This window comes from Panicum virgatum, chromosome 3K (genome assembly GCF_016808335.1).
Source record: "Panicum virgatum strain AP13 chromosome 3K, P.virgatum_v5, whole genome shotgun sequence".
NCBI classification, from domain to species: domain Eukaryota; kingdom Viridiplantae; phylum Streptophyta; class Magnoliopsida; order Poales; family Poaceae; genus Panicum; species Panicum virgatum.
In genome coordinates this window covers 8,977,524-8,998,644 of record NC_053138.1, presented here as the reverse complement: position 1 = coordinate 8,998,644, position 21,121 = coordinate 8,977,524, and the positions used below count along the sequence as shown (strand labels likewise).

Genomic DNA, 21,121 nt, shown 5'->3' with positions numbered 1-21,121 from the left:
TTGGTTAGTGGTTACTTGATAACTCAGTAAGTCTTACTACTTGATCAAATTTAATAGTTCATGAGGAAAGCGCACTGTTCACGTGACAAATTCCTTTCACCGTCTGCCTGAGAGCTACGAACGTGTGTGTGTGTGTGTGTATCAAATGGAACGGCACCATGGTTGGTCAGTTGCACCGGCAGCGTTAAGGCACCTGAATCATGTATGTGTGCATTCCGACTGGTATATGAGTGCTCAGAATAATTTTTTCGAGTCCAGGACCTGTACCCGTGTAGGAGTAACACTCAGTATGTCACAACGTTTTAGAGCTATATCCCAGAGTCCAGGTCAGGAAAATTCAGATTTTGTTGGTACCCAGGAGATGAAGGAAAGAAAGATAACAGCAGATTAAACAGAAAGCTGGAGACATCCAACAGAAGCCTTTGTAGTGTAATGTTTACCTTCCAATCACAAAGGGACGTCGATGCTGAGAGAGGTCGCCAGTCACCACTCACCGCCAGTACCATACACAGCCATCGTATCTCCAGACGGAGTGCAGACCGCTGCATCCCTATCTTCTCCTACACTGTACTACACGACAAAGTTATTTTCTTTATATATAAACATGAAACTTTATTATCTTTTCTAAAAAAAGGCTTTAGAATCTGTGAAACACATGACGATGCCTGCCTGCCTGATTTTTATCTCTTTCTGCGAACTACTGTCACGCTATCCGTGCCACTTTTTAAATGAGCTTCCGTATGTTTCTGGGCTATGATCTCAACGCCTTCGGTTTCCATGAAACCGGGGCAGGCCATGTTTTTCTTTCCCTTTTTTTTTCAAGCATAGAAAGTATACAATGTTGTTCATGGATAGTATCGCCACCACTGTAAACAGCGGCTAAACCTCAAGTGTACAATGTTTTTCAGGCTTTAGAATGTTGTATGGTTCTATTCCACGGCCTGATACCAACAAACAGCGGCTAAACCTCAAGTGTAAATCATGTGGGTGGCTATGACAAATCATGTTAATGCAGTGAAAAAACGCATCATATATATTCTACTGAGTGATAACTTTGTGAGGACTGACCTTACGGACCAACTGATAGGGAAAGGAAGGTACAATAGTTATTCCTGGGCCAACCACCCTCTCTCTCTCTCTCTCCGGCTCTGCGCGGCGTGCGTGTGCTGACGCTCAATCTCTCTGTGCGAAAGATCGACTGCTCACGCGCTAAGCACACAAAGCTTAATTGTTTGGAAGATTCTCTCTCTAAACCTGGGGGCAAGCGGTTTCAGGTTCAGCGTTCGGTCTCTCAACATGCGGGCCCCACCTACGCCACTTCTCCATCGCCGCACAACTTTGCTTCGCCATGGCGCCCAGCTCCGCTTATATAGTAAAGAGAACTCTCTTCTTCCTCTCATCGACAGGGCATCAGTGCGAGCTTCTTCTCAACTCGGTCCAAGAACTCTACGCTTTCCAGCTCCCTTGTCTGTAAGCTCTCTCTCTCTCTCTCTCTGGACTGCATCCAGTAAACACATAAGTTTGATCAACAAAACCTGCTGAAAGCCAGGAATGTTCTTCGACTAGACACGGACACAAGGACATCGTTTTCTAATAATGTTAAGTAGGAGGAGCTATAAAGTCTGAAATAGTCTTCCGTGGAAACTTCCTTGCTCACTATTCAACTCTATGCTTAGTAGATTTTTCTCTTTTTCTTAGCACATACGGAACTTTCGGTTCACACAATTTTTTGGTTCAATTACTGTACTTCAAATACACCTTTTAAGGGAGTCACAGAGTGGCAGAATCCAAAGCTCTGAGAGGAACTAACCTTGAGTTCTGGATGTTAGAGGCTTTGACGCCATCCTAAGAGATGGAGGCAAATCCGAAGAACATCTTCACAATTAAAGTGGAAGATGGGAAGCCCAGCAAGGACGGCCACCCAGCGGTAGGGCCAGTGTTCCGGAGCGTGCTGGCCAAGGATGGATTCCCACAGCTTGAGCCTGACATGAAAACATCATGGGATGTGTTCAGGTAACGCACAACTGAAACAACAATAAAGCTCACTTGTCTAATTTTATATGCTTCTTTAGTTTCTGTTACAAATTTGCAGTGTTACACACCTTTTTATCAATGACACAGGCAAAGGCAGTATTAAGCAATAATTTAAACATAATACTTCCAACTCTTCCAGTATACGTCATCCATGTTTATGTTCAGCACATATATGACTTTGAGGAGTACGAGATGTTTCTTTTTGTAGCCACCAAAGCAAATTCTGCACTAAAAGTATAAAACTTGAATTGTTCTCTGTACTGTAAGGATCTTTTGTGCCCTATCCTTTTCTTTGTTTACTCTTTCTGCATAAACTATTCAAATTTGAAGGAATCTTCAGGAGTAGTTGGATTCAAGTAGCACTTGCTATGAAATGGAAATTGAGACATACAATAGCGGCGTAGCATGGCATCAACAATTCAATAAGCATGTCCAGCATTAGTCTTGAAGTAATGTTGTGCCTAATTGAACTTCATCTGACATCTTTTAGAGAACCTGTAGATTATAATGCCAAAGAGAATATATCAAAGGACATTTCAACTTCATATAGAATGTAATTTAGCATACTATACATGGAAACTTTTTTACTCATATTGCGTGGAAAATAATTGATGCAGAAAAAGGAACTGAGTGTAATTATGTACATTGCTAAGAAAATCTTAGTAACCACCCTTTTCTTGTGTTCATGCAGGGTAGCAGCAGACAAGTATCCCAACAACCGGATGCTTGGGTGGCGTCCACTTAAAGATGGAGTGGTACGCTCACATAAATGATGGGGTCGTGCATATTATGTATCTGGTCTTTCTTAATTTATAATTTTCTTAATAATTGGTGAAAACTTCTCTTTTCCTATTTTCTAGCCAGGGCCCTACTTGTGGAAATCATACAAGGAGGTCTACGATGAAGTGCTGCAAGTTGGCTCTGCATTGCAGCAGCTCGGAGTGCAACCAGTAAGAGCACAAACTTAAGCTAAGTTTGAACTACAAGTATTAGGCTCTATTCCAGTGTTGGTAAATTGGGCTCTGCATATTCCATATAGATCCTGTATCATTCACATGAATCAGGTAAACTAATGATTCTTTGTTTGACTTACACTGGTACTAGGGTTCCAGGGTCGGAATCTATGGATCCAATTGCCCTCAGTGGATAGTGGCAATGCAGGTAACCATCAGTGACTTAATGAATGTTAACTGTTAATTTCCTCTATCTCCTCTTCCAAATAAAATGTTAATCCACAATAAACTTTTGCAGGCTTGCAATGGCTACAGTCTAATCTGTGTCCCACTATACGATACTTTAGGTAAGTTGGAAACCATTAAATAGTACTGGACCCTCATCATAGAATGTTTCAGATTGATTAATAAAATTATTTGAAATGCATTTGTTTTTATTAAAAACATTCTTTTTTTAATAAAAGACATGCCATGCATTAGGATTTTAGCATTAATAACTTTCCATGGTGTACAGGTGCAGGAGCTGTTGACTACATTATTGATCATGCTGAGATTGATGTTGTCTTCATACAGGACAAGAAAATAAAAGAGGTATAATTAATATGGATCAACTGTCAGTAACTTTAGTATTTTTCATCTTGAATTCTGACATTACATGAGAGCTTTTCATGTCCAGATACTATCCCCAAATTGCAAGTCTGCTAAGAGGCTAAAAGGTAAGCAAAGGCAATAGGGCCCATTTGTAATTTGGAAAGACTATAGTTTCAAACATCACTATCTAAATATGGATACAGCATTGGTGGCATTCACTTCGGCAACAAGGGAGCAGATCAAAGAAGCAGATGAGATTGGGATTAAAGTGTACTCCTGGAATGATTTCTTAAAAATGGTAGGGGCATATACTGTACGATGTTTACAATTAACCCTATAAAATCTACAGGGAAAAAAATCTAAGTCAGTTTTGTAGTCACGTTTGTAAAATTTATATTTGAAATGAACTAACAATGTTTTTATGGCATATATGTGTTGAGTGAGCATTGGAATTGGATTTTTCAGGGAAAAGTTAATGCTTGTCAACCTTGCCCTCCGAAAGAAAATGATATATGTACTATCATGTATACAAGTGGAACAAGTGGACAGCCCAAAGGTGTGATGCTGACCCATGAAAGCCATGCACTGTATGTAAAAGGAGTGAACCTCTTTATGGATCAGTTTGATGATAAGGTCACTCCCTTCCCTGAAATTTTTACTTCTCCGAATATGATTCAATACGTTTTATGCCTAACTCGGTGCCTTCGTATAATCAGATGACAACAGATGATGTCTTTCTATCCTTTCTCCCACTTGCTCACATTCTTGACCGCATGATCGAAGAGTATTTCTTTCACAAAGGAGCCTCAATTGGCTATTACCACGGAGTGAGTAAATCCACTATACATTGCCCTTTCTAATCATACAAGTCGTCATTCGTTATCATCAAAAAGCACAATAAAATATTTCCTTTTTTTTCAGGATTTGAATGCCTTAAGGGATGATATCCAGGAGCTAAAGCCAACTCTACTTGTTGGGGTACCCCGAGTGTATGAAAGAATTTATGAAGGTAGTAAAATTAGAACGTATCTGTATTCTGTATAATTTAAGCTCATATTTTGTTAACTCAGACAACTCATTATGACTGGCTCTAGGTATCTTAAAAGCCATTGCGGAACTCAGACCACTTAGAAGGGTGATTTTTAATGCTTTGTACAACCGGTAAGTGGTTTGGCATCATGAGTTCCCTCAAGCTGCAAATCAGTTATGTCTGCTTGGTGCTTACTGTAGCTTTTGTAATCCAGCAAACTGGCAAGCATGAAATCAGGCTACTCACACAAAACTGCTTCACCTTTTGCGGACATGCTGGGTTTTCGCAAGGTTCCATGTTCCTTAGGCATAAGTATCTAACTGAGAACAAAAATTCTCTAGAGTCAAAGAAGCAGTACTCACAATTCCTATACTGGGTACTTCCTTGTCATTTGCTTGATTAGGTCAAGGCAAGGCTTGGAGGTCGTCTTCGCTTATTAATCTCAGGAGGGGCTCCATTAAGTACTGAGATTGAAGAGTTCTTGAGAGTGACCACCTGTGCATACTTTATCCAAGGCTATGGTAATACTTTCTACAGTTTCCTTTAGCATCAAAACAAAGTTACCGATTCAATCTTAAAAAGGAATACCTTAGGCTGTTTTCGCAATGTATTATAGAGAAATGGGTAGAGAGTCGAGCGTAATAAAAGGGAATTAAATACTTTTAATGCCAATTACTTGTCTATGCTGAGCTCAGGTTTCCTTTTTACTATCCTAGTCCAATGATATGAATCACAATTTCATATTTTTCACTGCATATACTAGTTTTCTGAACTTTTGCCAACTTACTATGTGAAGTATTTAGCTTATCGCACTTGCTTGCACCTTACTCATAACAAGAAGCAAGGTCTTTTAGGACATCTGTTTTTCCAGTTGCAACTTGGATTTCTTTCCTTTTCTCAGGTTTAACAGAAACACTGGGACCTAGCACAGTCTGCTATATTGATGACATGGCCCTGGTTGGAAGTGTTGGCGTACCTGCCACTTACACTGATATACGACTGGAAGCAGTACCTGAGATGGGCTATGATCCACTTGGTGTCCCTTCACGAGGTGAAATTTGCATCCGAGGGAAGTCTCTCTTCGCTGGGTACTACAAAAATCCTGAGCTCACAAACGAAGCCATTGTTGATGGATGGTTTCATACAGGTGAGTACTTAATTTAACCAAAAAATAGATAAGGTTCTGCAATAGAATGCTTAGACACACTCTTATTTTAAGGCGACATTGGAGAGATGAGCCCGGATGGAATCCTGAAGGTAATTGACCGAAAAAAGAACATATTTAAGTTGTCACAGGGGGAGTATGTTGCAGTTGAGTACCTCGAGAAAGTATATGGCTTCCCTCCACTTGTTGAAGATGTAAGAAAAAAAATTGAGTGGATATAGTAACTTGAATTAAGAGAGAATACTGGTCAACATCTAATACTGTCATTTCCATCCTTTCTTTAGATCTGGGTATATGGGGACAGCTTCAGATCAAATTTAGTCGCAGTAGTCAATCCACATGAAGAAAACACCATGAAGTGGGCAGAGTCCAACGGCTACAAAGGGTCTTTCAGTGAAATCTGCAAACTTGAAGGCCTTAAGGAGTATATCCTGAAAGAGCTGGCAGCTGTTGCACAGAAGAACAAGGTAAGGTCATCTATTCACTCTGACAGACTTATAGGATGGATTAAATACTTTATCATGTCACACCTTAAATTATCATTAGTGATTTTTGTGCTTGTTTCCTGCATTTGCATAAGATAAGAAAAGAGTAAGTATCTTAGTTCTGTAGACTTCTTGCGTTTCACCCTTTCTCTGCATTTCTGAGTGTTCCATATGGTAACGTCATTGTGTTCCACAAATCAGCTACGAGGTTTCGAGTACATCAAAGGCATAGTGTTGGATCCTATACCTTTTGACATTGAAAGGGATCTGGTGACGGCAACAATGAAGAAGAGAAGAAACAATATGCTGAAATATTACCAGGTGAGGCAGACGAGACTCTTGATCTTCTCCAGTTCTTGCTGATTTTGAGTCATTCTAATCCGATGTTCTATATGTGCAGTCCGAGATCAATACAGTATACAAAAAGCTGGAAACACAGAAGAATGCTGCCAAAGCTAAGTAAAATTATGTGTCCTGTTTTATCGTAAGCTGAAAAGAAGGGAAACATCATTGTAAATCTTTTATGAACCTTGACAATCAACTACTCAGAGCTATTTGTAAGAAATAAAATGTATATGGTGCCATTGTATAGCTACGGTGATCATATGAGTCTCAAACAGGGTTCTGAAGATCTTCACCTACAAGCTGGTGAACCGAAACTACCCTACATCTTTTTCGAAAACATCGACCCACTTCACCCCACTGTCCAAAACGTGGCATCCTAGCCCATACAGGCAGTGCTCAGACACTAATTTTTCCCGCCTTGCCTAACCCATATGGGCAGAAGGAATCGCCATATTTCCTGCCTAGCAGCTAGGGCTTACCAGATTCTTACTTCCAACTCCAAAACAGTTTCTAAAAGACTATAACCCCTTTATGAACTTGCAGTATAGTTATAGATAATGGAAAATTTGTAAGAAAACATTTTTGTCTGTCTCCATGTCCCTATGTAAATAAGTATGACGAGAGTGCAGAAGCTAATAGTAACCATATATTTTGGAAAGCATTTCGTACAAAAGTTTTACTAGTAAGAGTGTAAGTTTGTCATCTGGGATTCTGGGGCCTCTTCTACAGCCTGGCATAACAAGAAGAAAATAACGGTAGCAGAAGGTTTAGTGAAGGCTTAGGCGATAAGCTATTTTGTTCGCTAGTTAGCTTGGATAATAAGTTTGTTACTCTAGTCAGTTGGTTTAGATATTAAGTTTGTTAGGATTTTTGTTCATCGACTCGGCAGCATATAAGCCCTGACCCTGCGTGGTTTAGTTAGACAGAAGATTGTGATCCATCTCTTCCTTGTTGCCCTGCCATCACAGTGCGCCATCGAGCTGCCATCACAGCTCCGCCGCGCCGTCAGGGTCTGCATCCCCCTACCACTTTCAAGTACAATCTTCACCCTCGTGCATTCATCCCATATTCCCATCGTACACCCGTGACAGTAAGACCAAGTGCTAATGACATGAACAGAGAACATATGCCAATGGTAAATAAGAATATCCATGACTGAAATTTTCAAAGTTCTCAGGAAACATTGATATTTTGCACAGTGCACTGTAATGGATTCGACTGCACAGTGATAGAACAAGTGAAGCAGATTATGCGAGTTTGACTAATGCCTCCTAGTGAGACCTCAAGGAACATCTTCATAACCTCAATTCATCTGATTACTGTCATCGGAATATTTATAAATGAGTGCGGGAAGCCTACGACATTGGGTACGCCCTTTTTATGTAATTTGCTCATTGTGATAAAAGATTGTTAAAGTTGCATAATTTAGCGTACCTCAAAGAATGGCAATAGTGGACCTCAGATCCCTGCCGATGATTCTGTGGTGATGCGCTGGAACAAATCAATTGGTTCAATGCAGCCAAGGTTTCTAAAAGCTCCACGGACCAACACATTCCATGTTGCTGTATTTGGATGTATACCTTCGTATAACATTTTTAGTAGGTACACCATGGCATCTTCCGTCCTATGCTGATTGCAAAGTTCTGCCATCAGAATAGTGTATGCAACTATGTTCCGAGGGCAGTTCACTGCACTCATCCCACCTAACATCCAAGCAGCCATCCTGATTTTCCCTTCCTTGCAGTAAGCATGAATCATTGCATTGAAGGTAAATGCATCTGGTTGGATTCCTTGAACTATCATTCTCCCCAGAAAAAGCATAGCTTCTCTGCTCATTTTCATCTGACAAAGACCACTTACTACAGTGTTGTATGTCACTAGACTCAACTCCATGCCATGGTTTCTCATCTCGATCACCAATTGAAGGGCGTCTTCACGGTTTCCCTCTCTAAAAAGACCATGAAGCAACTCATTATAGGTCCAATCATTTGGCGGGCATCCATGCCTTCTCATCTCATGGAACACACCTAGAGCTCTCCTTACTCTTCCACAGTCGCACAGGTTTCTGATCAACGTGTTGAAAGTCACTGTGTTAGGAAGACAATTTTCAAATAGCATCTTATCAATAAGATTCTCAGCCTGATCGAACATCAACTTCTTGCAAAACACATCCACCATGTTCGTGTAAACAACAACATTTGGCTTGCAACCAGCACCTGCCATGTCATTCCATATTGACAGGGCACCATCTAGGTCCCCAGCTTTGGAGAAACCATCAATAAGAGTGGAGTAGGTCCTCACATTAGGAAAACAGCCGTGTTTCTCCATGCCATTGAGAACAGACAATGCTCCCTTGAGATCACCAATGCTGCAGAGGCCACGGATGAGAACATTGTAAGATACCGTTGATGGTGCCCATCCTTCAGCCACCATCCATTTCCACATGCGGAGTGCATCATGGAAACATCCACTATCAAAGAGACCTTTCACCAACGCAGTGAATGTTGGGACATTTGGAGTGCATCCGGTGACCACCATCCTAGCCAGAATGGCGCATGCCATCCTCAGCTTCCTGGCCTTGCAGAACGCGTCGACTATAGTTGTGTACGTGATCACATTAGGCCGCAATCCCCTCTGAACCATCTCCTTGACAATCAAAAACACGTCCTGCATCCTGAATTCGCTGCACAGAGCTAGGACGACGGCATTGTATGAGGCGCACACCGGCGGTGCCACAGCCAGCACCTCTCTGGCCTCTTCCACTCTGCCATGCTTGCACAGCGCGGATACGATGGTGGCCTGGGTCACGTCGTCCGGGGGACACCCCTTACTGGCCATTTCGTCGAGCATCCTGCGGGCGGCCCCGACCCGGTTGTTCTGGCACAGCGCCTTGACCAGCAGGTTGTAGGTGAACACGTTGGGCTCGACGCCGTCCCTCTTCATGTTCTCGTAGACCGGCACGACGGCCGCGACCATGTTCTCCCGCAGAAGCGCGTCGATGAGGTGGTTGTAGAGCCGCGGCGCGGTGGGGCGCGCGCAGCCGAGGTCGTGGACCGCGCGGTAGAACGTCTTGAGCGCGCGGTCGGGCGCCCCCGCGCGGGCGAAGGCGCCGATGGCGGCGACGAGGGCGCCCTCGGTGCAGGGAACCCCGCGGAGCCGCATCTCCTGCAGCGCGAGCTGCACGCCGTCCACGTCGCCCGCCGCCGCGAGCCGCTTGACCGCCGCCTCGTGGGCTCTCGCAGCGCCCCCGGCGCCCGGCGCGGGAGGCGGACCAGCCCCCCGTGGAAGATCCTCTGCATGATTCCTCCGTGGGAGGCTAGAGTTCGCCGCCGCCGCGGAGAAGTGGCGGCTGCGGTGGCAGCAGAGCCGCCTGAGGAGGAGGCGGCATTTGATCGAACACATGGCACTCAGGTGAAGTCCGTTCGAATGAGCGGGGGCGTTTGGTTGGCGCGTTGCTGATGATATGGGGGTAATTTCGGAAATTCGATGAGTTCGGGTTCCTGCCGCGGGGATGGGTCGCGCACCGTTTCTGAGGAGGCCCTTATTTGGATCGACAAAGCGGGACAAATGGGCCGTCTCAATCAGAAAGATTCGGCCCAGTGTTCCACTCATGTAAGAACACTTCCATTCTCCATTTCTGTCTCACTAGTCACTAGTTTCCCTTTTTTTTCAAGATAATAATGGAATATAGATCTCTCCTACAATGACGCATAACTAGGATGGCCTGAGAAAAATAAAATTATGCAGGTATTAGTCAACTAAGATAATAATGGAATAATAAATAAATTATAGATCATTTTGATATTTAAATACATAGTTTTTATTTTTTATATCTAGACATAACGCATAACAAAAATTATGTATTTAGAAAAGTTGAAATAAATATATTATAAAGATGACATAGGGGTCGATTAGTCTATTACACACCCAACCTCAACTATGCCTGTACAACCAAGTTCGAAGCCATCTATCCTAGGTCAGATAGTCAATGAGCATTAAGCTCGACAGTCATGGTAGCCAGATCTAGTGCCATTACTTAACCAGTTCAAGTAAGTCTAACTCGCAAAGTGAGAGCCCGTAAACGCGTCTCACCGGCCGGTTCAGAAGCTTTGCCGTCCGCTTAGGAAGCAATGTCATGTGGCATTTACCACTAGAGCACTCAAAAAACACACGCACACACTGACACACATATCAAGGTATATTTCTCAGACCAAGGGCCTGTTTAGCTCCAGCGCAAAAAATTTTGCGTTGGAATCTTACTAATTTGAAGTACTAAATAAAGTCTATTTACAAAACTTTTTGCAAAGATGGGTTGTAAATCGTGAGACGAATCTAATGATGCTAATTAATCCATGATCAATCAATAATTAGCGGATGGTTACTGTAGCATCACTGTTGCAAATCATGGATTAAGTAGACTCATTAGATTCGTCTTGCAATTTACAGCCCATCTATGCAAAAAGTTTTATAAATAAACTTCATTTAGTACTCCATGCATGTGTCGAAATATTCGATGTGATGATTTTTTTTTTTTGCATTTACGGGGTTTATGAGGTAGAAACTAAACATGGTTCAAGTCAAACAGCGGAGATCTAGTGCTTTGTGTAGGTGCACTCATCTGCACAAGTCAACTCACTAGGCGTGTAGTGCTCGTCTTGGCCTGTTCTCTCACAAGTTGTCAATCTGGTCAGCAAGCAATGCCATGGCTGTGTTTAGTTCCAAAATTTCTTTCTCCAAACTTCACTATTCATCTACCACATCAAATTTTTTATCTCATGTATGGAGCATTAAATGTAGGTAAATAAAAAAACTAATTATATAGTTTTGATGTACATGACGAGACGAATTTTTTGAACCTAGTTAGATCATGGTAGGACAACAATTACCACAAACAAACGAAAAATACTACAGTGTGCTACAGTATCCAATATGACTCTTTTTACCATTATTTTACGGATCTAAATACAGCCCATGTGGAACTTTGCCATTACAACACTGAAAAAGTGCACACGGAGACGGGAGACAGAAACCTGTGGATCCGATCTGATCATCTGAATCGTATCTCATCTGATCGTCCAGCGACCTCTGGAACAAATACCTGGAGCATCCACACTACGCACAGTGGGCAGCAGATCTACAACCTGTATGCATCTTTCCTGGATCTCGCTGAACAGTCTGGACTCTGGAGTCTGAGCTGAGAATTTCCAGCTGCAGCATATGCTCCTGTGAATCTAAGCTCTTTAACATTCTGAACTGATACTTTTTTCAGTTAAGGCCAATGTGTTGCTGCATACAGATCTTAAGGTAATGACAAGATTCTCTCCTATGGGGTTCCACAGTAACTAAGGTGTATTCTTGTACAAGCATTTATTGCTTAACGCTACTTTTTTTCAACACATTGTGGAGCGCACATGAACAGCAGCCGGCCACAGCATATACCGGGCACCGCAAATCTCAGCAACAGACTAACACATGCAGCATTTGCACAGCACAAGGTGCATCAGATGAGCTTTCATTATTAAGCGCAAACCTTTATTATTGTAATCGGGCATACAGCTTGCTTTCCTTTCTAAGTGCCGTGACCAAAGGGCACGGCAGCCAACAGGTCCACTAGTTAGCGTACGACACAGGCGCACAACACACTAGGAGTTCATTTTTACAGCGAGGATGGCGCCTCGAGGAAGCGCGCTAACGGTCTCCGAAAATTTACATAACCCGGGTCAAGACAAGGCTTGAAAATGTGGCGAGTTTTGAGGCGCACTGTGGTGGCCACCATGTGCCATCATCGAGCCAACCTTCTCGCTTGGTTATGATTCAACAGCGTTGAGACCGCTTCTACATTACTGCAAAGGTTAAAGAAAACATTGGGATCAGCTTCAGATAAAGCATGATATGTAACATATACAGAGTTCGATGCTAAACAGAAAAGAAAAAAAATTGCAACAAGTATTCCCAGATATATATGCTAACAAAACAAGTTCACTTACTCCGGAGCTGCAGTGGTCACACTGGGCGGTCTCACAATAGAATGGTTCTTCTTGTAGAACCTGATGGAGATCAGGCTGCTATGTGCTCTAATTGATGATTCAGGAGATCCATGGAAGCTTACGGCTGAACCATGTCCTGAGAAAAAACCTACAAAATCCAGATGAGAAGCTTTGAGGAAATGTTTTCTGATGAACCAACTCTAGTATTACTATTATTTGGTTCCACTATCATTACACCTGGTTGAAGTTATCCTTTGCATCAACAAGCCATATTCTAAAATATTTATAGGGACAAAAGTTGGCAGTGTTGCAGAAGTTATATCAAGTGGCAACTGAAAGTTATTTGCTGACTATTTTTTCCAATCATGTCTCAAATTAGTTTCATATTCAAATCATATTATGAGGAGTAATAAAAGAAGAATCAAACATACAAAGCAAATAAAAGCACACGGTCTAGCCTTTTTAACATTACTGCAGGGCAGATGCCATCTGCTGAGAACATAAGCTAACAGAGTCCAGTACCCAGGCTATCCTAAAAGCGCAGGGCCATATAGAACTTATGAAGGTCTAATAATATATACTCTGGCAATTATGTCACTAAGTTTGCTAAAGTTTGACAGGATATTTAACTGTGAAGCAAATGCAGCAATTTTGCATTAGCAGCTATCAACATAGAAACAGAAAAAAAAATTCTAATTGACAAGGTTTGTCTGTGATTAATCAAGTTTTTTATTCATCATATGAACTTCTGTTCGTTACAAGCATGTCAAACAACAGTATCCCTAACATTGAACTAATTTGGCATACCTTGCCAGAGTATGACGACGCAGAAGATAATGGTAATGATCAGTGGGCATAAGTTGCCACCTGATGCCCCTTGTTTGGCATTCTTCATCTTCTTCAAAGCCTTCATTCTCTCAATCCTCGCCTTTTTCAACATTGCAAGCTCACTCAGTTCATTGAGGAGCTTTTGGTCAGAAACATCCAATGGTGTAGGTGTCAACGGCCTTGGTGGCCGTGGTGGCTTTTTTGACCGCTTCTTCTTTGCTTTCTCCCCTCCTGAACTGTCCAGAAGGCCCAGCTTCTCCTCCCCTTCAGACTTCCTGTCGTCTCCGTTTTTAGCAACAACATCTGAAGCAGGAGGGGAGCAATCCATGTGCTGATTCTTGTCATCCTTCAAACATCCATTGGCGCCCACGCAACCATTCCACACACCATTAGACGATGTTCTTCCGTGACCTACGGAGAAACTAGCATCCACACCATTGTTACGATTGCTTATTGCAGTGCCATTGCCACTCTCCAGGTCGACCAAAGCATCCTGATCATCCTTAACCTCCATCAGCACTGCAAAAACTTGTGTACTTGGATCTAAAACATCAATAGCAAAAACTCTCTTATACTAGGAATCACGAATCAGAGTTCCCCTCCGTCAATCAGGAGAAATCAATCAGGAGAAATCGCCTCTGAAATACCAGCTACCTGTGGAGATAAGTTAGGCACAAATTAGGTCACTCCCGTTAAAAAGTCTAAATCAGGGGATAGGTGTAACCAAAGAATGAATCAAACAAGAAACAGTTTCAAACTTCCCTACCTGAATTACCAAACCAAAACACCCGACGGATTCCTAGAAAGCCTAACCATTACAAGAAAATCACACATGTAACGCGTGTTAGGACTCATGGACCGAGGGCAGCAAAATAAAGGAGGTTGCTTCCTAACAAGAGGTGGTACAAAGAGAGAAAACAGGCTGCCTAAATTAAGCAGAAGCGCAGGAGGGAAACACGCAAAGGTGGCAACCTTTATCCTCGTTTAACGCCACAAGCAAGGCCGTTACAGTCGTTCTCCCTCCCCTCTCCCTTCCACACGAGGCTTTGCAAGCAAACAAAGCATGGCATTGCTTACACATGGCAATCTCTCCTGTTTGCATTTTTTTAAGAAAAAAAGTTGCTCAGCTAGGCAAGCAGGGGCATCCAAACTAACAACTCCTGATCGCAAGAGACGTCCCATTTGGAGCAATGGAAACCTCATTTTGGCCGTGGCAGAAAGGGAACGCTATTTCTTACCCAGACTACTCTAAAAAAGGAGGCCAAACCATCACCATTTCGAGTCAGGCACAACTCCAAATGAGAAAACAGGAGGGCGCAACCAAATCATCCACCGAAACAGGGCATGGACAAACCAAGCAGGCACATAAGAACTCATCACCAGTCAGAAAACAAACTAATATTCTTTTCGTTACACCTAAACTGAACGGCAGTTAGAAAGCATGGGGAAAGGGGAAAAAAGGGGGGGAAAGGAAACAAAATACTTTGATTTGGCACATGAAGCGTTAGGTGACCAAACAGAACAGGAAGAATCCTTCGAATTTGCTGGACAATTGGCAGCCACAGCATGCAGAAATGACGAGGGGAAGAGGACACGCAGTAGGACGAGGTCAGGTACGGCCTACGGTCAAGCTCGCCGCTCCGCCGAGCTTATCCTGTAACAGGAATCCGACACGGAAAAAGACAAGCGAACACGCGCAATGCGGAGAGGGGAGCCGACCCCGCACGAATTTCTGGCGGAGGCTGTTGGAGGGGAGGGGAAATGCAGGAAAATCCCCTGTCTGTAAAAACAAAAACAAAAAAAAATCCTAGAGGAGGTAGGCTCCCAGGAAGACCGCGATTCCATCAAAATTGCAGCTTTTGGGCTCACGGCCTCGCGCATACACCACCCCGGCAAGAAGGGGATAAAACCACACACTCTCTACCGGAATCACGCCCCCAAATCCCCTAAATTCCTCAAAAATCACACCTTTCCCCCATATAAACAACGAACAGCAGAGAAATCCGAACAGAGGAAACGGTAACAGCAGGAGCCCCACCTACAGAGCTGCAGCGGCCACGGCGCGCCCTCCCATGGCGATCCCCCCGCCGAATCGAGAACTCCCCGGCCTGCGCGGTCACCGAACCCGGGGAGGAAAGGGCGGCGACTCGCGAACCCACGCGTGAGCAACGGGAGGAGAGGGGGGAGAGGGGAGGGAGAGAGTGCTTGGGGATCGGGGGAGGGGGGAGGAAGGCAGAGTGGGGGTGTGTGGGGTCCCGTGCGTCCCGGGGCAGGGCTTGGGTTGGGTTGCGCCGTGTTGGGTTAGCCTCGCGAGAATTTTGACGAATTGCGTGAAGTATTAAATAAAATTTATTTGTGAAATTTTTTTATGGATGAGTATAATTTTCCAAGACGAATATAATAAAACAAGTTTAACTATGATTGGTTACAGTGATGCTACAATAACCATGTCTAATTATTTTCAAATCATGCGGTCAAATGTCTCGTTAGCTACAGTAACTGCTACGATACTATAGTTGTGCAGATTGTTTTGTAATTAGATTTTATTTAATATCTTTAATTAATAGTCAAAGTGATGAAAAGTTTTTATGAAAATTTTCTCAAAGAACAACCAAACACGGCTTTGAAGCATACAGATTTGCCCGCCGGCTACCTCGGGGATCACGCGGTATTTAATCCCGTTCCTCGTGCAGAACCCATCGCCGGCTGTCGGATCGCCAAATGAATGATCCGCACCGTGATCGTGCTGGTGCTTCATTTTTGCCTCCTCTTCTTTTTCTGTCCTCTTAAATTTAGCTGACTGATCTCCGGGAGGAGAAAAAGACTTCCTTTGTCCTCACACCGAATATCCACTTTTGGTTCTCCCTGTATTTTGGTGATGGTTAGCCTGCTTTCTCTCGATTTTTTTAATTTCTTTCTCTCGAATTTTAGTAGAGCTACTTTTTGCCAACTTTTTTTTTTTTTGCTTCGATTAGAAATGGGACAAGCCATCTAATAAGAGCGTGACTGGCCTTTCTTAAGAACCACAATTAAGTCAAACATTTGGCATTGTCGACGAGGTCAAACTTAAAATTTGTGTTATACCAAATAAGACTATTTATACTTGGAATTTAGAGGTTGCTAGCCAAAATAGAAAAATGTTTGACTAAGGATAAACAAAATTCATGTGTATTATTTTTTGCTGATAAATTCATGCATATTTTTTATCAATGGGCATTGATCATACAAGTACAATTCAGGAGCTGTTTGGGAGGGCTTCTCTGGTTCTCCCAAAACTTCATTTTTACCTCAATGACAAAACAAATTCACACTACAGTATTTTAAATTTGCGTAAAATAGTTGAAGTCGAAGCCAGTAAAAATCCTCCTAAATTTGAACCTCATTCTCTAAAATATGGCTACGAATTGAGGTGTAGATATATTATGGCAAACGAGACCTGCTTAGAATTTTACCTCGCCGTTTTGGGTAAACAAGCACTACTGGTAGCAGGATTTGCTCGATGACGTTCATAGTGCTGGAGTCCAAAAAAGCGCAAAAGATTGCTAGCTGGTTGGTTTTTCTTTAATCACAAAGCCCAAGGTTTTGCTGAACCCCTGTCACAGAGCCCACGGAGAAAGGGAATCGAAGACCTTAGACGTGCATGTCGGTCTCGACGCCGCTCTCCGCCGGCGTCAGCTAGCCAGCTGCTTCCAATTGACAAAAACCAAAAAATACTCTGTGTTATTTTAAGGCGATTGACGCAGACTTGCAAGGAAAACGTCCTTGGACTTAAAAATTGAAATATCCTAGACAATTGTAGTAATGCAGTAAGGTGTTCAGACCCTAACAGGTGCAGCTCTAATATAATTAAGATCTTCTCCCCTCCTTCGAAAAAATAAGTTATTTTTGGTTCAAATTTTATTAAATTTCTTTTCTATTTAGTATATGCACATAACAATTAATTAGTGTAAAATGTGGCTACTAGATGTGGGCAGTAAAATTATTTTACTTTCTTTATAATTTATATAATATTCTATTTTTGGTGGAGGGAGTACTTGGCATCGGTATTATCATCTAGATAATGCTGAACAAATTAACTTTATCATGTTGCCCCCAAAGTGAATTCTGCTATAGACTAGCACTTGGGATACTGATGTAGTGCGGCATCACTGGAGCTACCCTCAGGATAGGGAAAGTGCAGGAGCAGCTTCATTCTCACCATTCATTGGTGGGGTCTGCACAAGATTTTTTTAAAAACTCGTGTGGGGTCTGAGTGTGGACATGGTCAGGACAGGAGAGATAAACCAGGGTCTGCTGGTAGATGCTGGCCAGCTCAAGAAAGGAGCAGTCGCAGTGAGTGCTACACCTGTCCTCCCTACGTGCCAAGCACAAGGGTAAGGACCCTGACCAACCGACGGAAAGGATATTGTTCTCCTAGCAAGACCTTCTCCTTCGTAAATACTAGTATTGTTCTAGCAAGACCGTTTTCTCATTAATAATTTTCTTGTAGCAATTCTTGAAGCCGACCTCACCCCTTTGATCTTGATAGCAGAGTTGTTAAAAGTACAGTATCTTTCAGGTATTTTACATTACCAACTTTTCATAAAAAAAATACACTACCAAGGCCACCGGTCCATTGTTGTGCCTTATTAAATACGGCTTTCGTGAATGTGCTTTTGGAAGATTTTTGGACACCTCGCGGTGATGAACGCGGCGGCAGCGGTCGAGCGTGATGACCGGGACAAAAGCGTCGCGCTGGCAGATTTGGATGTGCTTTTTCTTCTCTCTCTCTCTCTATATTGCTGGGCGGGCAGGGGACCGGTGGATTGATGATGATCCTCTCCATCTCGCAGTGGGCCACGCCACACGTGTTGCTGCTGCCCCCGTCTTGGAGTGGAGGCCGCGCGCCCGCCCGCGCCTGCGTCGGCGTCGACGTCGGCGGCGAAGCGTCGGGAGCCCAGGCCCCAGGGTCCTCGAGTGCCAGCCACTAGCGTCATGTTTGCCGTGGACTGGAAGCCCTCACTCGCAGGGCCCCTGCTCACTCGCTGTATGACTGTATGCCCGTCTTCTCCTGTTCTCCATCGCCCATCGGTGTGTGCGTGCGTCGATGCGTCATACTCCCTCCGCATAGAATCTAAATGACATTTTGGACAAGATTTAAGTTAAATATTGGAAATATAAATTATGAATAACTTTGTGGGATCGAAGCCGGCGACCAGAGGGGGGAGTGAATGGGAGCCGATCAAAATTTCTTCCGAAATTGAAACCATCGGCCTATATCCCGAAAATCACCCGAACCCTCAAGCGTTCTCGCCAAAGTTTGGAATAGCTATGGAAAAGCTAAACCAACACAAAAGACCTCGAACGAGCGAGCGAAACCACAAAGCAAATCGGAAGCGAATTGGAAAATCTGCAGCACTGATCTGCCAGGACCGGTCTGACCGGTGCGCTGTACCGGTCTGACTGGTGCGCTGTACCGGTCTGACCAGTCGTGCCTACCGGTCTGACCGGTAGCACCCAGAAAACCCCCGAGAAAATTGATTCAAACGGTGAATCCTGAGCAAACGACCACGAAATCCGACGAAACTTGGGGGATTGCTTCGCCCCTACCCCGTGAGCATATCCCCAAAAGATCTCGCCCCAAGGATCAACGAATCGTGAGAATTATGGGGAAGATCAAAAGGGATTGGGGTTTTCTCAAACACTCAAGAACTCGAATTCGAACACGCCAGTGATTCCAGAGGGTTTAGATCAGAGTTGGGAGCACGAGAATCACAGCAAAGAACTCAAGGCCTCCTCTCAATCAAGTGTGCCAAAAAAGAAATCGAAAATCCATTGCACAAGGCACAAAACCAGGGGATTGAATCAAATCAAAAGCCCAGAGGGCACGAGGAGGATAGGGCCTCCTTTCCCAATCAAATCTCTTACAAGGTTTCAACAATCCATGGACAAAATGAACTCAAACGAGAGGAACAGAGGGAGGGAGACGCAGGGGCGGCGGCCTGGAGAAACAGAGAGTCCACGAACAGATTACAAAAGCCGCCATTAACCTAACACAAGTGAAGGGGTATTTATACCCACGGGACCGGTCAGACCGGTACGCTGGACCGGTCAGACCGGTTGGTTAGACCGGTCAGACCGGTGCCAGGGACCGGTCAGACCGGTTGGCCTGCAGCACCCCCTGTACAACGATCTCATCCGACGGCCGAGATTCTTTCTTCGAAACGAAGTCTTCTCCGCGATGCCGCCGTCTTGATGAAGATCCAGTCCGCGGTTTTGGAGGGTCCGCGAAACTCGGGTAGGTGGCCGGTTTTGAGAAAACCGCCAAAACCTCACGCGCGGGAAGATTCCCACCTCCACGCCGTGGCCCTAGACGCCGTTCCCGCCTCGGCCTTCTGACGGCCCTAGATGCCGCCCGACGCCCGTCACCTCCTCGCCCGCAGCGAGGCCCTAGACGCCGTCGACGCCCGTCGTCTCCGTCAGTCCCGAGACCGACGCCCGTGCCTCCACGACTTGGCGTCTTCAACCGCCGTCCGCCTCCTTGGTTTTGTGGCGCAAACCAAGAAACCCGCCTTCCGTCGCCGCTTGCGCCCTCGATCCAGGAGTGGACGCCACAGCTGCCGCCCGGTCCGAGCTCCGGTCCTGGCTGCCCTTCACCGCCGTCCACCGCACGGTCCATCGGCCACAGCACCTCCACGGCAGCTCCCCGTCGACACTAGACGCCCGTGTACCTGTAATCCAAAGACCAAGCGCACGATCACACCGCACGGTTGACAATTCACTCATCACAGGTAGGATAGAGTACTCTCGTTCCTCAATCTCCCCCTTGATGAGTGCATTGTCAACACACCACAAACGAATCAAGAGAAGTGAAAAGAAGAGAAGCAAGAAAGCGAAGAACCCAAGCAAGTGACAAAAAGCTCAGAAAGGCAAGAACAGTCACTTACTCAAGCACAGATCGATCCCCTAAGACAAGGGCAACGGCTCGACGCAATCGATTAAAAGCCAAAACATGACTCCTCAAAGACAGAGGTAACGCTCGACGCAGTCATGCAAGCAGCAGAGGGAAAACGAGAAAACCAGGAGCCAAAACCAAAGCAGAAACTCCACAAGCAAAGTTTTTCCCTCTCACATGTGCAACTCTCCCAAAATGATGCACTCTCAAAGCCCTGTGCACAACAAGTTTTTCAAAAATCAAACAAGTCTCCCCCTTGTTCGATCACTTCTCTCAAAAATTCTCCCCCTTGTTGGCACATGCACACATCAAGTCTAAAAAGACCTAAAGCTCCCCTGAAGCTGAGACTCCCCTTAAACAGATGCTATGCAATGAATGCAATGCAGGAGGTGTAAGTGAAAGCATTCAGGGATACAAGGATATGAACAACATCTAGTCACAAGCACGTGTGCATCCAAAAACAAGACCTGCATCTAGCTCAACAGGGTATATCATATCAGTCTAGAGCTAGACAAGTTCAGTTTATGAGAAATAAAAGCATCACCCATGATCTAGCACTAACAAGTAGGGAATGAAAAACAGTGCTACTCAAACTCATACAGGTGAGCCAAAACAGCCAAAACAAGTTGCCAACATTCCTTTTTCAATCAACTTTATCTCAATCAATTTTATCTCAATCAACACAAGCATGAGAGGAACTGAACAAAGCACACACCCTGAGCTAGCAAGAGTCATGACAATATGAAAACCACAAAAACTAGCATACAGA

At 44.2% G+C, this 21,121-nt stretch overlaps 3 protein-coding genes across 8 annotated transcripts; 1 reads left to right on the top strand and 2 right to left on the bottom strand.

Annotated features, from left to right (window-relative positions):
- Nucleotides 1-184: 184 nt before the first annotated feature.
- On the bottom strand, nt 185-10,121 carry LOC120697359 (pentatricopeptide repeat-containing protein At3g48810-like). 4 transcript variants are annotated; one of them, XM_039980543.1, is made up of 7 exons: nt 8,038-10,121; nt 6,577-6,685; nt 6,304-6,338; nt 4,971-6,220; nt 2,426-2,529; nt 1,811-1,982; nt 185-565 (listed from the first exon to the last, which is right to left on the bottom strand). In XM_039980543.1, exon 1 carries the CDS (start codon nt 10,003-10,005, stop codon nt 8,062-8,064), a length of 1,944 nt encoding a protein of 647 aa, XP_039836477.1. In that variant the 5' UTR covers nt 10,006-10,121; the 3' UTR covers nt 185-565; nt 1,811-1,982; nt 2,426-2,529; nt 4,971-6,220; nt 6,304-6,338; nt 6,577-6,685; nt 8,038-8,061. The 4 variants fall into 4 exon arrangements, with proteins under 4 accessions (XP_039836477.1, XP_039836479.1, XP_039836478.1 ...); XM_039980545.1 differs by lacking the exons at nt 185-565; nt 1,811-1,982; nt 2,426-2,529 and having other exon boundaries at nt 6,101-6,220; nt 6,577-6,646; XM_039980544.1 differs by lacking the exons at nt 185-565; nt 1,811-1,982; nt 2,426-2,529; nt 6,304-6,338 and having other exon boundaries at nt 6,101-6,220.
- On the top strand, nt 1,132-6,877 carry LOC120697358 (long chain acyl-CoA synthetase 1-like). 2 transcript variants are annotated; one of them, XM_039980542.1, is made up of 21 exons: nt 1,132-1,274; nt 1,407-1,470; nt 1,830-2,013; nt 2,726-2,789; nt 2,895-2,984; nt 3,139-3,195; nt 3,286-3,334; nt 3,502-3,578; nt 3,664-3,703; nt 3,782-3,876; nt 4,044-4,211; nt 4,295-4,405; nt 4,500-4,587; nt 4,673-4,739; nt 4,823-4,898; nt 5,012-5,129; nt 5,510-5,755; nt 5,828-5,967; nt 6,058-6,240; nt 6,460-6,579; nt 6,659-6,877. In XM_039980542.1, exons 3-21 carry the CDS (start codon nt 1,853-1,855, stop codon nt 6,719-6,721), a joined length of 2,013 nt encoding a protein of 670 aa, XP_039836476.1. In that variant the 5' UTR covers nt 1,132-1,274; nt 1,407-1,470; nt 1,830-1,852; the 3' UTR covers nt 6,722-6,877. The 2 variants fall into 2 exon arrangements, with proteins under 2 accessions (XP_039836476.1, XP_039836475.1); XM_039980541.1 differs by lacking the exon at nt 1,132-1,274 and having other exon boundaries at nt 1,292-1,470.
- A 1,967-nt stretch (nt 10,122-12,088) lies between the features above and the next one.
- Nucleotides 12,089-15,641, bottom strand: LOC120697357. 2 transcript variants are annotated; one of them, XM_039980538.1, is made up of 4 exons: nt 15,457-15,641; nt 13,398-14,072; nt 12,591-12,738; nt 12,089-12,446 (listed from the first exon to the last, which is right to left on the bottom strand). In XM_039980538.1, exons 2-4 carry the CDS (start codon nt 13,930-13,932, stop codon nt 12,386-12,388), a joined length of 744 nt encoding a protein of 247 aa, XP_039836472.1. In that variant the 5' UTR covers nt 13,933-14,072; nt 15,457-15,641; the 3' UTR covers nt 12,089-12,385. The 2 variants fall into 2 exon arrangements, with proteins under 2 accessions (XP_039836472.1, XP_039836473.1); XM_039980539.1 differs by lacking the exon at nt 15,457-15,641 and adding an exon at nt 14,657-14,860.
- Between the last annotated feature and the right edge of the window lie 5,480 nt (nt 15,642-21,121).

Bases quoted from the DNA above. Each gene is read 5' to 3' on its own strand.
- LOC120697358 (XM_039980542.1), top strand. From the start codon at position 1,853: ATGGAGGCAAATCCGAAGAACATCTTCACAATTAAAGTGGAAGATGGG. The intron at 3,704-3,781 runs GTAAGCAAAGGC...ATATGGATACAG, and splicing joins GTCTGCTAAGAGGCTAAAAG to CATTGGTGGCATTCACTTCG. The intron at 4,588-4,672 runs GTAGTAAAATTA...GACTGGCTCTAG, and splicing joins GTATGAAAGAATTTATGAAG to GTATCTTAAAAGCCATTGCG.
- LOC120697359 (XM_039980543.1), bottom strand. From the start codon at position 10,005: ATGTGTTCGATCAAATGCCGCCTCCTCCTCAGGCGGCTCTGCTGCCAC.
- LOC120697357 (XM_039980538.1), bottom strand. From the start codon at position 13,932: ATGGAGGTTAAGGATGATCAGGATGCTTTGGTCGACCTGGAGAGTGGC. The intron at 12,739-13,397 runs GTATGCCAAATT...TGGATTTTGTAG, and splicing joins CGTCGTCATACTCTGGCAAG to GTTTTTTCTCAGGACATGGT. The intron at 12,447-12,590 runs GTAAGTGAACTT...TAACCTTTGCAG, and splicing joins GTGACCACTGCAGCTCCGGA to TAATGTAGAAGCGGTCTCAA.